General features: G+C 35.7%; 2 protein-coding genes and 1 pseudogene across 2 annotated transcripts; 1 reads left to right on the top strand and 2 right to left on the bottom strand.

Annotated features, from left to right (window-relative positions):
- Positions 1-1334: 1334 nt before the first annotated feature.
- LOC129299987 (seed biotin-containing protein SBP65-like) lies at positions 1335-4090 on the top strand. The gene is given in 8 exon segments (XM_054938504.1): positions 1335-1532; positions 2181-2350; positions 2385-2489; positions 2492-2650; positions 2652-2982; positions 2985-2998; positions 3333-3387; positions 3615-4090. Coding segments are annotated over 8 exon segments (1464 nt in total). The 5' UTR covers positions 1335-1378.
- A 933-nt stretch (positions 4091-5023) lies between these two features.
- LOC129299986 (adenylate-forming reductase 06235-like) lies at positions 5024-10244 on the bottom strand (annotated as a pseudogene).
- A 5752-nt stretch (positions 10245-15996) lies between these two features.
- LOC129299988 (signaling peptide TAXIMIN 1) lies at positions 15997-16805 on the bottom strand. The gene is made up of 2 exons (XM_054938505.1): positions 16427-16805; positions 15997-16260 (listed from the first exon to the last, which is right to left on the bottom strand). Exons 1-2 carry the CDS (start codon positions 16534-16536, stop codon positions 16137-16139), a joined length of 234 nt encoding a protein of 77 aa, XP_054794480.1. The 5' UTR covers positions 16537-16805; the 3' UTR covers positions 15997-16136.
- Positions 16806-16862: the final 57 nt, after the last annotated feature.

Below are 16862 nucleotides of genomic sequence, written 5' to 3'. Positions count from 1 at the left end.
CACGGAGTGTGAGAGAGAGAGTTTCTTTGCATTTTTTTATTATTTTTTTCCTACCCAATGCAAGTAATGACCCAATCCATTTTTTATTATTTATCATATATAAAAAGTCTGATCCTTTTATTTTTTTGAATTTATCCCAAATTAGACAGATTGATTTGTTTTTTCACATAGATTAATTTTTTCAATATAATATATACGATAAAATGAATGCCTGTAATTTATATATTCAAAATTAGTATTAAAAAAATTATCCAAATATCTTTAATTTTATTAAAACCAATTTTAAAAATATTATCTAAATATCATCACGTTCTGTTAATCATTGTTTTATAATCAATATTTTTCAATTCAAATTCTAACCACAGTCTAAAACTACTAGTTTATATTGCAAGACTGAGTTGAAGTTGTGAATAAAAGTCAAAGTAGTGCTTAAGACTTGTAAATGATACAATTTTCACTTTTATATACTCATAATTCAAATGTATTTATTGTTTTACTTTAGTTCTATGACTTCTTTCTAGTCCTCAGGTGGTCTAAATTGTTGTAAAATCGTCTTTAATGAAATATTGGAAAAGAATAGATATGACCAAAGTTTAAAATCAATGCATTAAATTGAAACAGAAATTAAAATAAATTACTTAAGATATTGAAAGGGCAATATTTTTGCTTCAATTTAATAAATTGATTCTAAATTGCATATGAAATCGATTTTTAAACCGAGACCGATTAACACTAAACTAAAGTTGATTGGTTCAGGGTCTGTAACTGATAATTTGGGTTATTCCTATAATTATAACAACTTACAGAACTCAAGCCTAAACATAAATATCTTTTTTTAAAAACATTTTAAAATCAGATTTAAGTCAAAGTTATTCAAATTTTTTTTTGGTCTGATATTCAAAATTATACTATAAACGTGCTGTGAGTTCCACAACTCGAGAATCAAATCCAATTTTTGGATAGGCCACCAATTTATGTAAACCCAGAAAACAGAGGCCAGATGTCTCTCCCCTCGCCCCCTCGTTCAAAGCTTTGAACGAGTCATTCGTTACTCGTTCAAAGCTTCCACGTGTCTTCTTCACGAAGCCTTCGAACATTGCCATATTGATCCTCATCTTCGCCTCTTTGCTCTCTGCGAATTCAAAGCTGAGTCACCCAAATGGTTATCACCACCCCATCCACGTGGCACCAGCGCCACCTCTCCCCCCACATGTCCTCTCTCATGCATACCCATCCACCAGCCACCTCCTTCCCGACCGCCATGCTCACTTCCCCTTTTATATCCCGCTCATTCCGGTTTCTCTGTGTGTCTCATCTCGGACAAGCATATCATCGAACATAAAGCGATCGCTTGTACAGAAGAAGTTGACGACAAACAATGGCGTCGGAACAGGTGTCTCGCAGGGAGAACACGACTACCGAGAGGGAGGTTCACATTGAGAAGGATCGAGTCCCCAAGATGACCACCCACTTCGAGCATCTCGCTGAACAGGTCAAGGAAGGATCGGATACCCGCAAGGGAGTATTCAGGAGTTACCGGTGGGGAGTACAGGAAGGAGCATGGCGGGAGAGCCATTGGGGATATTGGCGGGACTGGGAAAGCCAGGGAGACTCATGAATTGGGGCCTCATTTCGAATCTCTTGCTGATAAGGTGAAGGGAGAAAGGGGGAGAAGAAAGAGTCTTATGCCGCTAAAGTCGGGAATACCGCGCCCTTTTCAAATGTGGGCCAGTTCGAAGGGAAGCTGAAGCGAACAAGGGCTCGGCTGGAGAGCTAGAGGGAGAGATCAATCTGAACCCGAGAGTCGATCCAGAGTAGTGAATACGGGCGGACCAACGCAAAGCGGTGTGGAGAAACAGGCAAGAGAAAACAGAGGGCAAGTTGAAGCGGGAGAAAGGAAGAAGAGGGAACAAAGGGCAGGTTGAAGCAGAAGAGGGAAGAAGCTGGGAAAACAGGGGAGGCTAGCTAGAATCAGAGAAGAGAAACTGGGGACGAGAGGCACAGAGAGCGGAGGAGAAGTTAAAGGCAGGGTTGGAGTTGAAACTCAAGGTCCTACTGCTGTTATAACGTGCACATTCGAAGGAGGCGAGAAGGAAGAAGATGGAAGGGACGCAAGAGGATTAGAATCAGCGACAGAGAGAGCAAGACGAGAAGAAAACAGAGGAAGAGGTGGTGATCAGGAGAAAGAATCACATCTACCTTGGAAGACATTTCCAAATACAGAGGCCAAGTCCAAGAGAACACAATGGAAGCTATGAGAGCAGCACAGGAGCGGTATGAAAGAGCAAAGCAGGCAGCTAATGAGACAGTCGGTTCTACAACCCAAACAACTCAGGAGAAAGCTGCACAGGCCAAGGACATAGCAATGGAAAAAGCTGCTCAAGCCAAAAGACTACACACTAGAGAAAGGCCAACAAGGCTATGCTACTGCAAAAGATACCATCTCAAGCGCCACTCAGACGGCTTCAGATTACACCTCTCAAGCAGCAAGAAGGCTGCTCAAGCTAAGGACGTGACATTAGAGAAAGGCCAACAAGGTTATGCTTCTGCAAAAGACACCATCTCAAGCGCCACTCAGACGGCTGCAGATTACACCTCTCAAGCAGCAGAGAAGGCGAAATCTGCAGGTAGCACTACTACTCAATATGTTGGGAGAGAAAGCTGGTCGGGCTAAGGATGTCACTCTGGAGACTGGCAAGACTGCTGCTGAATATGCTGGAAAACTGGCGGCTGATCTGAAGGACAAGGCGACTGTGGCAGGGTGGACGGCGGCGCATTATTCGACGGAGAAGACTGTGGAAGGGACAAAAGCGGCGGCGAATATTGTTCAGGGAACGGCGGGGTATGCTGCTAATAAGGCCAGTGAGCTTGCATCCAAGTCATTAGGTGCTGTCAAAGGGTTAGCTGCTAGAGCTGGGGAGACTGCTAAGGATTATACTGCGAGGAAGAAGGAGGAGGCAGAGAAGGATTACGAAACTAAAAAGCGTCTCAACCACAGGTTTTTATTCTCTTAATCGCAGTTCTAATTCATATATCTTATATATATATATTGGCTTAATTCACACACAACACTCCCAAAGGAAAGCTTCCCCCATTCGAAACTGCCACCCCTCACATTTGGGGGTGGCTAAGGTGGCATTAGGCCAACAGGCCTTCTGCTTCTAATTCATATATTCATTATGCATCATGCTTGAGCACACAGCTCCAGATTCACATGCAATCCTTGTTTCTTAAATGGTGATAACATTTCGGAATTGAAAATTCTGTTGGAAATATGTTCTAATTTTAGGATATTTGAAGAGTATTTTTTGTTTGTGTTTTTGTAAAAATAGATTCTAATTGATTTTTCCTTTCCCATGAAAGGAGTACAAGTTAGTGTCATGTCAAGTCTGAGGGAAAAGAGAAGGAATTTATGAGCATTTGTTTCTAATATTTTGCTTTTTAGATTATGAAGAACATGACGTTAAAAGCTTAAGTTCTTTAACTTTTTATTTAGGTTCCATACTTGAAAATATTTTTGCAACCCTGACTTGAATAGAGTTGAGTTTAATCTCCAGTGAATGTGCTGTGATTTTATTGAAAAGTGTACTATGATAACGCTGCTGAAAACTGAGACTTTCTTATGACGGTTTCACTTGAGGAAACTGAGCGGAGGCCATCATCTGGACAAGAACAAGGTCAAAAAGGAGGAGGCATGTTCCAAAACATCACTGGAAGCTTTCAGGAAGGTGGTGGGATTGGCGAAACTATAGGCCAATATGCCCAATCCACTAAAGAAGCAGTGGGAGATTTTGCGCAGACAATGAAGAAGCCATTAGATGCAGCTGCACAAGGAGGAAGCGAGGTGATAGGAGCAGTAGGTGAAACTGTAGGTGAAATCGGACAGACAATGATCAGACCAGCAGAGAGAGCCTCAGAACAAGTTCAGAAAGGTCAAGCAGGAAGTGGCTTTATCGATGCTATTGGAGAAACCATAACAGAAATAGCACAGACAACCAAAACCATGGTTGTGGGAGATGATGATGAAATAGAATCAGGCTCGAAACAGAACATTGGATCAGATTTGATCATGGCAACCAAGGAGGGTTGACTTATGAAGTGCCTAGAAGAGAGACTTTGAAACCAGGAAAACCTGAGGTTTTATGGAGTCGATAGACAGACATGTTCAGTGTGTTGATGTTTTGGCGTTTTGTTTCGTGAATTCTGTAAATAAATAAAAGTCGCTTATGGCGATTCCAGAATGTCCGATTTGTAAACTCCGCTTGTCGTCCCTAAAAAATTGTGTGGGTGCAAATTTATAACTATGTTTTTGGTGTCTTGGGTTGGTGATGTAATTGTAATGTAATACATAGATCATGCTGAAGCAATTGCATTAGTCATTAGTGGGAAAGGAACCACTTGCCAGTCGGTGCAATTGCAATTGCATAAGCTAGGATCATGAGTGTTCTAATCATGTCATATTAAGAACCATGTCAGTGTGTATAATATGTTTTATTCTTAATAAACTGAGCTTGTTTATTTATCATTATATTTCTAACACCATTTCAAGCCAAAGATAAAATTATCGGTGATGTAAAAAATTCACATTTAAGATAAAAAAAAAATCAGGTGGCACATTTTTCATTGGGCAAATAACTTGAAGATTTTATACGATCCGAGTGTAGCATACAAATATGAATATGGGTAGCGTTTTCTCTTTCTCTTATGTTCAATACAATATTAAATAAATCAATGTACTATTCACTTAGTATTTACTATAATTCGTACCAAATGAACCAATAATGAAGCAATTAGTATGATATATATTTATCAAAGGCTTCTTCAATTCTACAAAATTGCTATAACCAATAAGAATTCCTTATTATCGGCCACACCTGTTCAATTTAAACAGAGGGAGTGAATGAATATAGTAGTACATGATATATATATATATATATCTATTGAACAGGGTATGGCTAATAATAAAGAATATATATATATATATATATTCTCGCCTTAACTCCCTTTATGACTTGAGTATCCTTCAAGAATCCCAAATAGGCCCAAAAGCAGGGATCCAGCCCTTCTTACAAGCTCTAACAACGTCTCTACTTCCTTCGGGATTGCTTGTAACAATGACCACTTCAGCATCCCACCTAATTGCAGCATCCACACTCATCTCTCCAACATTCGGCCTCCCACTAATTGCAGTGTCATGAACAATCATCTTCTCTTTCGAATATCTCCCAAGAACTCAATAATCTCCTTCCCAAAGTTCATCTCAATATCCTTAGCCACCCACACTAGAAAAACGTTTGCAGGGCATGGTTGCAGCAGAAATGACAGGAACACACAAACCCTGAACCAGTGGCCACCAAAACCACCCTCTGGTACAGATTTATCAGATAAGGCAAGCCAACGAAGTGCATGGTTCGAACCCATAGGTGGCTTGGTGGGTTACAGATTAAAGACTTGGTGTAATCCCAACTGCACCAGCTAGCATTATGTGTTCCTTTTCCCCATCTGAAATGATCCCAAAGGCGTGCCATTCTGATAATGGCGATGGGCTGATTCTTCCAAGTAATCCTGGTTTAACCCCACCATCAAATTTTATAACTGAAGCATGGCTAGATGCTGCTGACACTTGACTTGAACTTTTCTTACAGTTAGCCAAGGAGTGATGATCAGGATGGTTATGGCTACGGTGAACCAAAACTCTTGCCTCTTTATTAACATAGAGATGGTTGCATTGTAGGTTTTTGAACTAGGGTCATAGCTTATAAGAGGAAGATGAAGAACCAGAGAAGAATCAGAGCCATCCACCCTGCGAAACGATGTGTTCGCTCGAAGAAGTTGTGATGAAGATGGCGGATGACAGGAAAGGCGGCTAGGGAAGAAAGAGAAATTAGAGTGAGAATCCCAAATGCTAATCCAATAATCTCTGGCGAAGTTAGTTTTTTGTTTTTGATTGTAAGGACAAGAGAATAGACAAGCCAAGCTATAGAAGAAACCCCACATCCACTGTGCATTCCTCCGAGGCTTTGAAGAAAGGAAGTGATTGAAGTTTTGATCTTGAGAGAGGAACACTTGGCCTACCGAGAGTTTTCACAGCAAACCAGAAGATGAATCTTAGTGCTGCCTCGCTTCTGCACAACGTTAGAGCTAAAACGTTCCCAATGGAGAACAGTGTTGCTGTGTCTTTCCCATATTGGAGATGCCCTGAAGCTGCAAGAGCCAAAGCAACCATGTTCAAGCTCAAACAAACCAAAAATAAGATCTTGTACACCGTGAAGCCTTGATCAAGCAGAATCACTGACAACCTTGAAGTTTCGCATTCTTTGGTGGTGCAACCTTGACCATCTCTGGTGTCTCTAAATCCTCAATTTCTGCTAAGAACTCTACTTCAACATCCCCGCCTGCTTCGTCCATGTCAATGTCACAGAAGTGGCTGCTGGCTCGGCTCCTACTTGGGCTAGCCGAGTGGTGAGACCGAGGGAATATCTTGAAAGAACTGTTACGACTCCATGGAAGCCATATCCAGTTAGCTCCCGTTCTATCTTGCTTTGGCAGTGATGATAATGGTGGTGGTGGTGGTGGTGAAGAGGATGACCCTATTATTGCAAAGGGTTGGTTCTATTAGGATTGATCTCGAATGCTACACCACGACAGCTTGAGAATCTAGCGAGCTTCATAATCTCTGTGCCTTCCACTACTTCCTACGTTGATGATGCTATGATGATACAGGCGGTGCGCTAGAGAGAGTGGAATTCCATATCCAATATGCAATTTCGATTTGCATTGTTTTTGCATGTGTGATTACTATAGTAAGGAATATAGAGGGGGGAGGGATTGGAATTAACTGGCATATCCGTTTTAGTCAAATTGGTATCTGCAAGAAAACATTAAAATAACATGTTCCTACCATAAAATCATGCTTCTCCACAACTGCAAAAGATCAGGGAAGATGTTCATGTAATGTCCATGAGATGTTTATATGAAATTGTTTCTTATGATGTCAATATTAGTTTAATTTCAATAGGCGACTCAAAATCTGACCAAATTACTAAAACTACAAATGAAACAAGCTTTTAATGGTGAAATAATTCATTGTTGTAGCATTCATCTGCTCATTTATTTAGCTTGAATTTGGGCCGCAAAAGTGTTACTAATAAGCAGCAACATACAAATTACAACGATTGAAAATGGCTTTGTACATAACTTAGTGACGTGTAAGTTTTAGTAGAATGTCACGGATTCAATCCTTCCTGTAACCTTGAGTTATTGATGCTTGTCTCTCTAATTTTTTTTAAATAAAGATTGAACTAAAACTGAAAATACAAACTATATCCTTAGAATTAATTTTTAATACAAGTTGGTTTAGGGTCTTGACTCTGAACATATACGTACCAGCACATCTGAGTCGATTAATTCTAGAGGATAATAATAAAGAAAAACTAGAGAGCAACTGAGGGAATTTTGCACGTTCGAATGTGTTAGGAGCAATGTTTCAAATCTTGGGAGCACACGCACAATATCATTGTGAGATGTGTGTGTGTGTGTGTACACACACCATGCATTATTATTTATTCCCCCAACTTGTGGCTTGGATTCCGTGCACTGATCGATCAGGTTGAAAATATAAAACAAACCCTACATTTTCTGTTTATCTTAATTGTGGACCACTTTTCTAACAAAAATAATTAGAATTCTCTCCCCAAGCGAGGGAAAAGTGTATTTTTCATTTTCTAACTTATAGAATCATTATTTTTCTTTTTTCTTTTTTTTCAAAATTGGACGTTGGAGAGATGAAAGGGGTGAGGATTTTAAGGATGTTGGGATAGTGATGACAAAATTGAGTTCGAGAATTTTAGAGAATTAGTAAAAGAGAGTGGCATAATAATTGTGAAGGGAGTTTGGAGAGTTTTATAAGGTTATCAAATCCTAAATTAGTTGTCTTTTTATGCAAATAATATTTTCATATTTTGAAAATGCGATAACTGAAATTGTCGGACCTTTTTATTTCTTGTGAAATTTTCAATATCAATTCGTCTTTCATTCGCCACATTGCTTCCATCTTCAATTCATGTACGATGTTCCATACATTTTCACTATTTTCATCAAATCACATGGGATTCATATGACTTGGCCTGCCAGTTTTACTAGAGGTACCTAAAGGTGGCCATGTCATGTGTGGCTGTGAGAGTATAGCCCTCTGAATTAAGTCAGGCTTGAAAAAATAAGTGATTTTTAGATGAAAGAATTTGTGTGATTTTATAAGTGGTTAAAATCATTTGATTGAAATTGTTAACATTACAAAAAAATGATTAAAATTTGAATTGGAGAATATTTTTGTCTCTTAATTATTCGCTTAGAAATATCTCATATCCTAAACTTTCATGTAATGTAATTTTTTCATTCAACATTTGAAAAATTATACATTAAATAACTTGCCATTACAAAAGTTAACTTAGGTAGTTAGTTGACTTAAAAATTACGAAAAAATAACATAAAAATTACAAAAAAAATTGACTCTTAAAATTATAGATAAATACCCTATTAAAAATTAATATCAATTATATGTCCCCTAAATTATATATAAATAATAGGTTACAAATATTATTTCTTATACCGACCATTGTTCCAAGGACTTGATTGATATTAATTTTTGTATAAAATATTTATTTGCAATTTTATGTCTCATTTTCTATAAGTTTTATCTTTTTATTTTTTATAATTTTTAGTTAACTAATAGTTAAAATTAACTTTTTTAATGATGGAATGCTTATTGTACAATTTTTAAAAGTTAAAAAAAAATTATATCACATATAAGTTTAGGATATCAGATATTTTTGAATGAATAGTTTAAGGGTAAAAATACCTTTAACTTTTAAAATTATTTGATTTATTAGCATAATTAAAATTGTAAATAGAAAATTATATATTTTATTTCAAGATCTATATCTATACTGCAGAGTTTATAAGGAAAAATTTAATTAAAGACCTTTAAAATCTATAACTTTTAATCCTTTAAATTTATTTTAATTATTAATTTAGTCTTTAATATTTAATTTTTATCAATTTAATTTTCCAAATTTACTTTAATTATTAATTTAATTTTTATTGTTTAAAAAATAGGTTACACTGTTAAAATTTTCTAAGGTGAATGCCAAAATATTGATATTGGCTATGTACTAAATAAAAATGAATATAATTATTTAGGCAAAAAAAACTCTTGAATTTTAAAAAATAAAATAACAAAACATGTTGTAAAAGATTGTATTTTCGAAAGTTAAAATAGTTTGAGGTTTAGTTTGTTCTCATTTAATTATATATACATGTCAAGTTTTTAATATATTTTATATATTAAATTATTTTAAAATTTAAATAAATTTCATAATAATTTTAAAAAAATATAAAAAATTAAATTAATGAAAATAAAATTTAAGAGTCAATTTAAAGAATTAAAAGTTTTATTATCATGCGTACTAATATAATTAATATTTTAAATTAAAACGAATAAAATAAATGTTTACGGGCTTTCCGGCCCAAACCCAAAGCCCTGTCATTTTGGAGAGTGGAGGCTCAACTGACAGTTCTAAGTGGGCATGCTTCAATTGAAAACACGATCGTTGACTGACGAATACATTGACGCGTTGTTTTCAGTGCAGCATTTCTATAGGCCGCGTTTGTTGAAAAAACGCGTCCATTTCAGAGTTTAAGGGTGTGTTTGGATTAAAAATTTTACAACTGAGGTTAAGATTCAACTGAGGTTAGCAAACTAAGGTTAGAAAAAAAGTCAGTTAATGTAACGTGATTTATGTTTGGATACCTTATTTTTAAAAGTCAGTTAGATAAACTAAAATTCGTTTGGATAATTTGATTCAAAAGCCAGTTGAAATGTTTAATGATAAAAATAAGCATGAATTTTTTTCTTAAATATTAAATCTTAAATAAACATGATTATATTTTTAGACTAACTAATAAGTAAAAATATTAAATTTAAAATGACAACTAATAAGTAAAATATCTCAAATATTCAATTACAAAAACCTAACATAAATTAATGTTCAATTGATATGATTTACAAGCTGGTCTCTAATTATATCACGAACATGTTGCATCTGTCTTGATGATCTAGGTAGATTTGACGAGGATGCCTCACCAATATCGATATCTTCCTCAAGGACATCTACACTTTCATCTTCAGCTTGAATGAATTGTTCATCAGTAATTGAATTTCTCCTAATAAAGTTATGTATTGCCATTGTTGCACAAACAATTTGAACTTGTGTTTTATATTTAAATTTGGGCATTTTTCGTATAATTGCAAACCTATTCTTCCATACTCCAAATGTTCTCTCTATAGTGCATCTCAAACTTGAATGATAATAATTGAAGACCTCATTATTGTTTGCAAATCCTGCAACTCGCCTGAAGTCTGGAAGGTGATAACGTTCGCAACGATATGGACCAAGATACCCATTTAGTGTTGGATAACCAGAATCAACCAAATAATATTTACCTATTAAATAAAAGGAAGATTTGTAAAATTGACCAACATTAAATTAATGCAATAATAATTATGGTAACTTTAATAAAATATACCTGGAGGTGGATGCGGAAAATGCATTGAAGGAGTTGATATGGCATTATCAAATACTCGGGCGTCATGAGCCGTACCTTCCCATCCCGCAATGACAAAAGTAAAACACATGTCCCAATCACATACAGCCATGACATTCTGTGTTGCATATCCCTTTCTTCCAATAAATTTAATTTGATCAGCAACACTAACCACGCATGGCACATGAGTGCCATCAATTGCTCCTATAGCATCCTTAAAGAATGGCCAATACCGTGGATCATTTTGAATTTTTGAATGACATCGTTGAAATGAAGGATCAAGTGGCTTTATGTTTGCCTTGGAAAGGTTAAGGCAGGCAGCTAATACTTTATGAAAATTTCTATGGACAGTTTCCCCTGAATGTTGAAATCGTTCCTGTATCATCCTATTACCAACTCCATGTCCAATTGTATTCAAAAACATTCCAACCATTTCTTCAACTCCCATTTTTTTAGATTTCTTTAGACCAAGCTCATCTAGTGTCGCACATAGTTGCCTAAACAAATGTTTTTCCATTCGAAACATTTCATAACAACGATCAGGATGACCTTGCAAAATCTCATTAACCCACATTTGCCCTGTTTGCCTGCTAGTTGTTCGTGGCTCTTTACACACATATGGCATCACATATTCACCAACTAATTGACATATTTCTTCTTGCTCAGATATATCTTGTTGTAACAAGGGAAGTAGTTGATGAGCCACATCTACATCCCAACCTTCATTCCAACCTAACATATATTCATTTGAATCTTCCATAATTTTCAACCTGAGGTAAAATAGTATATGAATATCATTTGTATATAATATAAAATACATAGTATATAAATATCATTTAACAACATAAAAAATAAAGCATAAGATAAGCATTAGATAAGAGTTAAATATTCACTACAAACCAGTCAAAAGAAACTACAAGCAGTCTTTAAGTCAAAATAAACACCAGTCAAGTCATCATAAGCATAGCGAGGTACAAGTCAGCCAAAAGCAACTACAAGTAGTCTTTAAGTCAAAATAAACACCAGTCAAGTCATCATAAGCCTAGATAAAAATTCATCTTGATGTATTCTTTGAAATAAAATCTGGTAGATGGTAGACTTGGTGCTTCAACCAATTGACCAAGTGATCAGGATGGTCTTTAAGTTGCCAGTAAGCATCTCGCATAGGCTTGTATAGAACAAGATTGACACATCTCCAATGTAAATCTTTATCACCAAAAACTTCTGGGAGTCCATTTAGGTGAGCCACAACCTCAGAAACTCCTATGTCATTTGCCAAAATCTTGTTCACTGTCTCTGTTCTAGCTCTATTATCCTTGGCCATTTCACTCATCGCATCTGCTATTTTCATTGAGGCAGGAACTTTTTGCTTTTTCCTCCCACTAACGCCTACCACCCTCTTTCTCTTGCCTTGACTTCCGTCACCACTAGTTCTACCAGTATTTGTGGTGACATTCAAGCCTAACAACTCATCGGTGACCCCCGTAGGTGCTGCGGTGTCAGATAAATTTAACTCCTCTTCACTATCACCGGAGCCTTCTCGAAGGTCAATAGTAGGGCGGTACACATCTCATCATCATCATCATCATCCTCTATTTGGGTCTGGGTAGCAGATGGTATAAAAAGTGTCTCCCCAGTTGCCAGGACATCCTTGAATATCAAGGTTAATTCCCTTGCAAATCTCAGACCTTTATATCTAAATTTTTCATAAAGAGGATTTTCCTGCAACCATTCAAATAACCAACAATTAAAATTCTCAAATTAAATTCTAATTCTAAAAACACTTAACAACTAATCCATACCAAGATTTTTCGCTCCCACCACTCATCTGGAGCATGAACAGTATTCTTGTCACTGTCCCATCCTAAGCCGGTTTCACTTGAAAACAACTTATGCCATACGTTCCATTCTTTCCTCATGTTATCTAGCTTATTTTTCAATTGCTTTCGCTCATACCTTTTTCCTGTTTTTGCCTCAAACCCCTCAATTATTGCCTGCCACCCATTTTTGTTGAAAGCAGTTCCTTTCCTTTGTTTCTTGTACACTTGTTCCAAGCATTCTTTAATGAAGATTTCTGTTAAAGTTGAATTCCACACAGCTTTTCCTTTATCACTGTTCATTGTTGTATAGACTAGCTAGCCATCACAAACATGCAAAATCAATATATATCTCTACATATATGCAAAATCAGTATATATCTCCTATTTTCAGTCTGGCATTTTTCAAATTCATGGAGTTTATATAATAAAGAACAAAAATTTAAAATAATGCAACTTGCACAAAAAGAATTGAAGCATGATAGTGATAATGATAATAATCGTGCTATATTTACAAATCCTCTTTCCTGAGCTGGAGAAGATTGATTGAGATTAATTGAAAAAAGAAAATACTTTACTCTGTAGTCTTGTGTGACCTGGTCGCAACCTTACTCTCAAAAAGAAAAAAAATTAAGACCATCAAATACATGATTAAATGAAAATTCCCATCTCAAAAATCAAGTCTGGCTGGCTAGAAAAATAAAACATGTAGCCACCTACATACTTTGGGAATAGCATTTGTGGTCACAAAGGGGTAAGGAAAAACTAAATCTAAACATGATCAAAAGAGCTAAATAATTAGCTTTGACAAAATGAAGAGGATCCACAAGGCTATAGCTAAATCATGAAATGATATTTTAACAATGTGGTATATATAACCTAATAAAGTCTCTAGTTTAAAGGCAGAGAAGATATCAAGATCTAACTAAATCCAGGTTGACTTTAGTGTTTCCTATGATTGAATAAGAAAAATCTCGGGTATTAATTAACAAAAGGGATTTGAAAGTTCTGAAAATTGCTCAGAATCAAAATGTCCAGAGCCTAGCAAACGTGTGTTCCCTCCGGATGTTGAAGGAGCTGTCATATTTCGTCCTACTTCCAATGTGAGTGTTTAACAGCATTATAAATAACCGAACAGGGGAAGACATACACTTATGGGCATCTGTACTCATGTTACACGCACGTATTATCGCATGGGATTGAAAAAGAAGATGAACATCAGCAACTTGAGTTCCAGAACGAACAGGGATGGAAAGTAAAGAAAATAACAAGCAGGATAGGAAACAAATGTACACGTATATCTTCCTCTGCTCTAAAATAAACAAACAGGGGATGGACATGGGATAATAACAAGCACATCACTTTCCAGAGCAGCAGAGCATGACGGGTCAAGGAAGAAAAGTCTTCAAAGAAGGAACAGTAGAGCACAACAGGAAATAAGGCAACAAAGGAGACGAAAATAATGACCTTACTTGGCAAGGACAAGTGCTATGGAGTAGATCTAGAGATAAGAAGCAGACGAAGTAGACGACTGGCCGAAGTGCAGATCTGGTTCACACTGCAGAGATCGAGAGGCAATAAGGAGAAGAAGCACTTCGACGCAAGGACACGGTAGAAAGCTGAAGATCGACAAAAAAAGACTAATAGAAGAGAGCTGGAGATCCACGACTGGTTGAAGGAAGCAGACGCTGGCCGCAGGAAGCAGACGAAGCTGACGACTGGTTGAAGGAAGCAAACAAAGCAGACGACTAGCTGAAGGAAGCAGATCTAGAAGTGTGTTTTGAGGCAGATTGGGAAGACGACTGGCCGAAGAAGACTGGCCGAAGGAAGTAGATCTGGAAGTGTGTTCACGGGTAAAAGCAACATGTACAGGAAGCAAGGAGCAGCTTGGGTAGCTAGAAGACAAGAGAGAAAAGCAATAAATTTTAAAATGCATTTAATGCTTTAACGGGCAAACGTGAACGCTGAGCTTCAAAAGCCAGATCAGTTGGCTTTATAAATAATGCGCGTTTATCAGCTAATTGAGGTTGAAAAATTATGTTAATCCAAACAAATTTTTTTTAGTGTTTTGCATCTTAACCTCAGTTTCACCTATACTAACTGAAGTTACAGTATAATCCAAACATGCACTGCCTAATCTAACCTCGTTAGAGAAATCTCCACACCTACTTTCTTTCCTTCTTTTGTTTTGAAAAAACTAGTAATAAACTTCAATAAGTTTTCCTTGTTCATTTATCCATATTTAGCACGTATTTAGAATCAATTTAAGTATTTAACTGATCTCATTTCAATAAAACTCATAAAAATCAGACAAGATACATTGAACCAATTTTCAAGATATGAATTTGAATTGAACTAGTATTAGATATTGTTTTGTGATGATTGATAAATACTCCTCTCATTTAAAAATATAAAATATTTTTTAAAGAGTTGAATATTTAAAAATATAAAATATTTTTAAATCTTTCAAGGTGTAATCATTATTTTTTTAAATATCTTTATTAATAATAATTTATATTTATTATAGGATATTTAATAAAAATAAATATAAAAAAATAAGATTAATTTTAAAATAGATAACTGTTTTATTGAAAGATAAAATTTAATTAAAATATTTTATATTTTTTAAGGAAGAGAGCACATTGTATAGATGATAATATAATTGTCTTCAAGAAATAATACAATGTTCCGACGATTTTCATTTGTTTGCTTTTTAATGTCGATTTCCTCAATATTCTACCTCAGTATACACTGTACAAGCTCAACTGAGTGGTATAGAAACATTATTTATCCGTGTTATCAGCATCTCATAATCACGTGTACTGTGCAATCGAATATATAAAAGAGAGAATTGTTTTTTATTATAAAAAATTAGACTTTATAACAGTGTTTTTAAAACCGAATCGGAGCGGTCAGTCGAACCGGTCTGACCATCGACCGATCTAATTTTCAGTCTAGTTCAAAAGAAAAAGCCGTTTTAAAAATTGAGTCGGGTTGAGTCATTTTGAACCAACGATCGGACCGACAATCAAAATCGAGCCTGAAACTAAATCTGATTTTCAAAAATTAAATTGTTAAAATTTTTTTTTTATTTTTTATCAAATTTTTTTAAAACAAGATTAATTTTTTTAATAATTTAATATTATGTTATATTATGTGATTTATTAAATCATGATAAATTTAAAATATTTAATTTTTTCAAGTTAAATAACAATTTCATAAATATTTTTTATATTTAAATTATTATATATATATATATATAATTTTTTTTTTAATTTAATTATTACGTCAGTTGAACCAATGATCTGATTGAATCATACAAACTGTCAATAGTTGATTTTTTCAATTCAATGTTCAGTTTCGATTCTGAAAACATTGCTCTACAGTATACACAATAATATTCAATTTTGCCCTTCGATGCAGACACCACATCATTATACTGGTGATCCAAAGATCAAACGGAAAGTTCTTCTAGATCTGTGTTACAGAAACTATAGCGGTTTGTTTCCACTGTCATCAACAACGACATATGCACAATAAACAGGCAAAAAACAAAACACGACGGGGAAATCCTCAATTTGCTAATTTACTACTGGAATTAATTGAATTTGGCAATAGTTTTCCAGAGAAACCACAGATGAATAGTAACTTTAAAGCGCTAAAAATATGAACAAGAGGATGATCAGAAAGCAGACATGGTTCAAACAAACAGAAATCTTAACAAGGGATCTGAGAAGTGAACCACTCCATTACATGTAACGGAGCCTTCACCAACTCTAAAGCAAGCTCCACTATCACCGTCAGGCACAAGCAGCAAGGGCATATACATGTCAACAACAATCTGCAAATATCAAAATCCAAATCAATCAAAACCAAGTACTCAGGTAAGCATGCACGTGCTGTTTCAATTTAATTTGGATTGAAATTACAGCATCACAGAAAAATTACAAATTGAAGTATCACAGAGAAATCGAAGATAATCAGGTGATAAAAGATAGGAAGGATACCCGATGATCCAGACGACGAGGCCGACGGCGGAAAGGAGAAGAGAGAGGAAGGCGAAGGGAAGACCCAGAAGGAACCCTAAAGGCCTGCAATCGCCGTCTGCACTACACATTGTCTTTCTCTGAGCTGTTTGCACAAGTCTGCAACTTTGTTCTTCTGGCGTGTGAAATGGAGCGAGAGAGCGAGAGAGAGAGAGATGAAGGAGTAGGTATGGGAAATTCTGCTCTGTTATGATTAGGAAGAGAAGACACGTTTTCTGGCTTTACATATGAAAGTAAACCCCATGCTCCTAAGAAGTTTCCGATCAAAGCAAGCTTGAACCTCTTTCATTTTCCTTTTCCGTTTTCAATGATAAAGAATTATGACCCTTATTCTCTTCTAAATTATTAGGCCACGTCTAATTTCTGACTTTAAGAACATCTCCGTTTTAATATTGAA

The sequence above is a fragment of the Prosopis cineraria genome, unplaced genomic scaffold (assembly GCF_029017545.1).
Source record: "Prosopis cineraria cultivar Desert tree isolate PC_DT_omini unplaced genomic scaffold, ASM2901754v1 PC1377, whole genome shotgun sequence".
Lineage (NCBI taxonomy): Eukaryota > Viridiplantae > Streptophyta > Magnoliopsida > Fabales > Fabaceae > Prosopis > Prosopis cineraria.
Note: the sequence above shows the minus strand (reverse complement) of the source record. Positions and strands in the feature narration are given on the sequence as shown.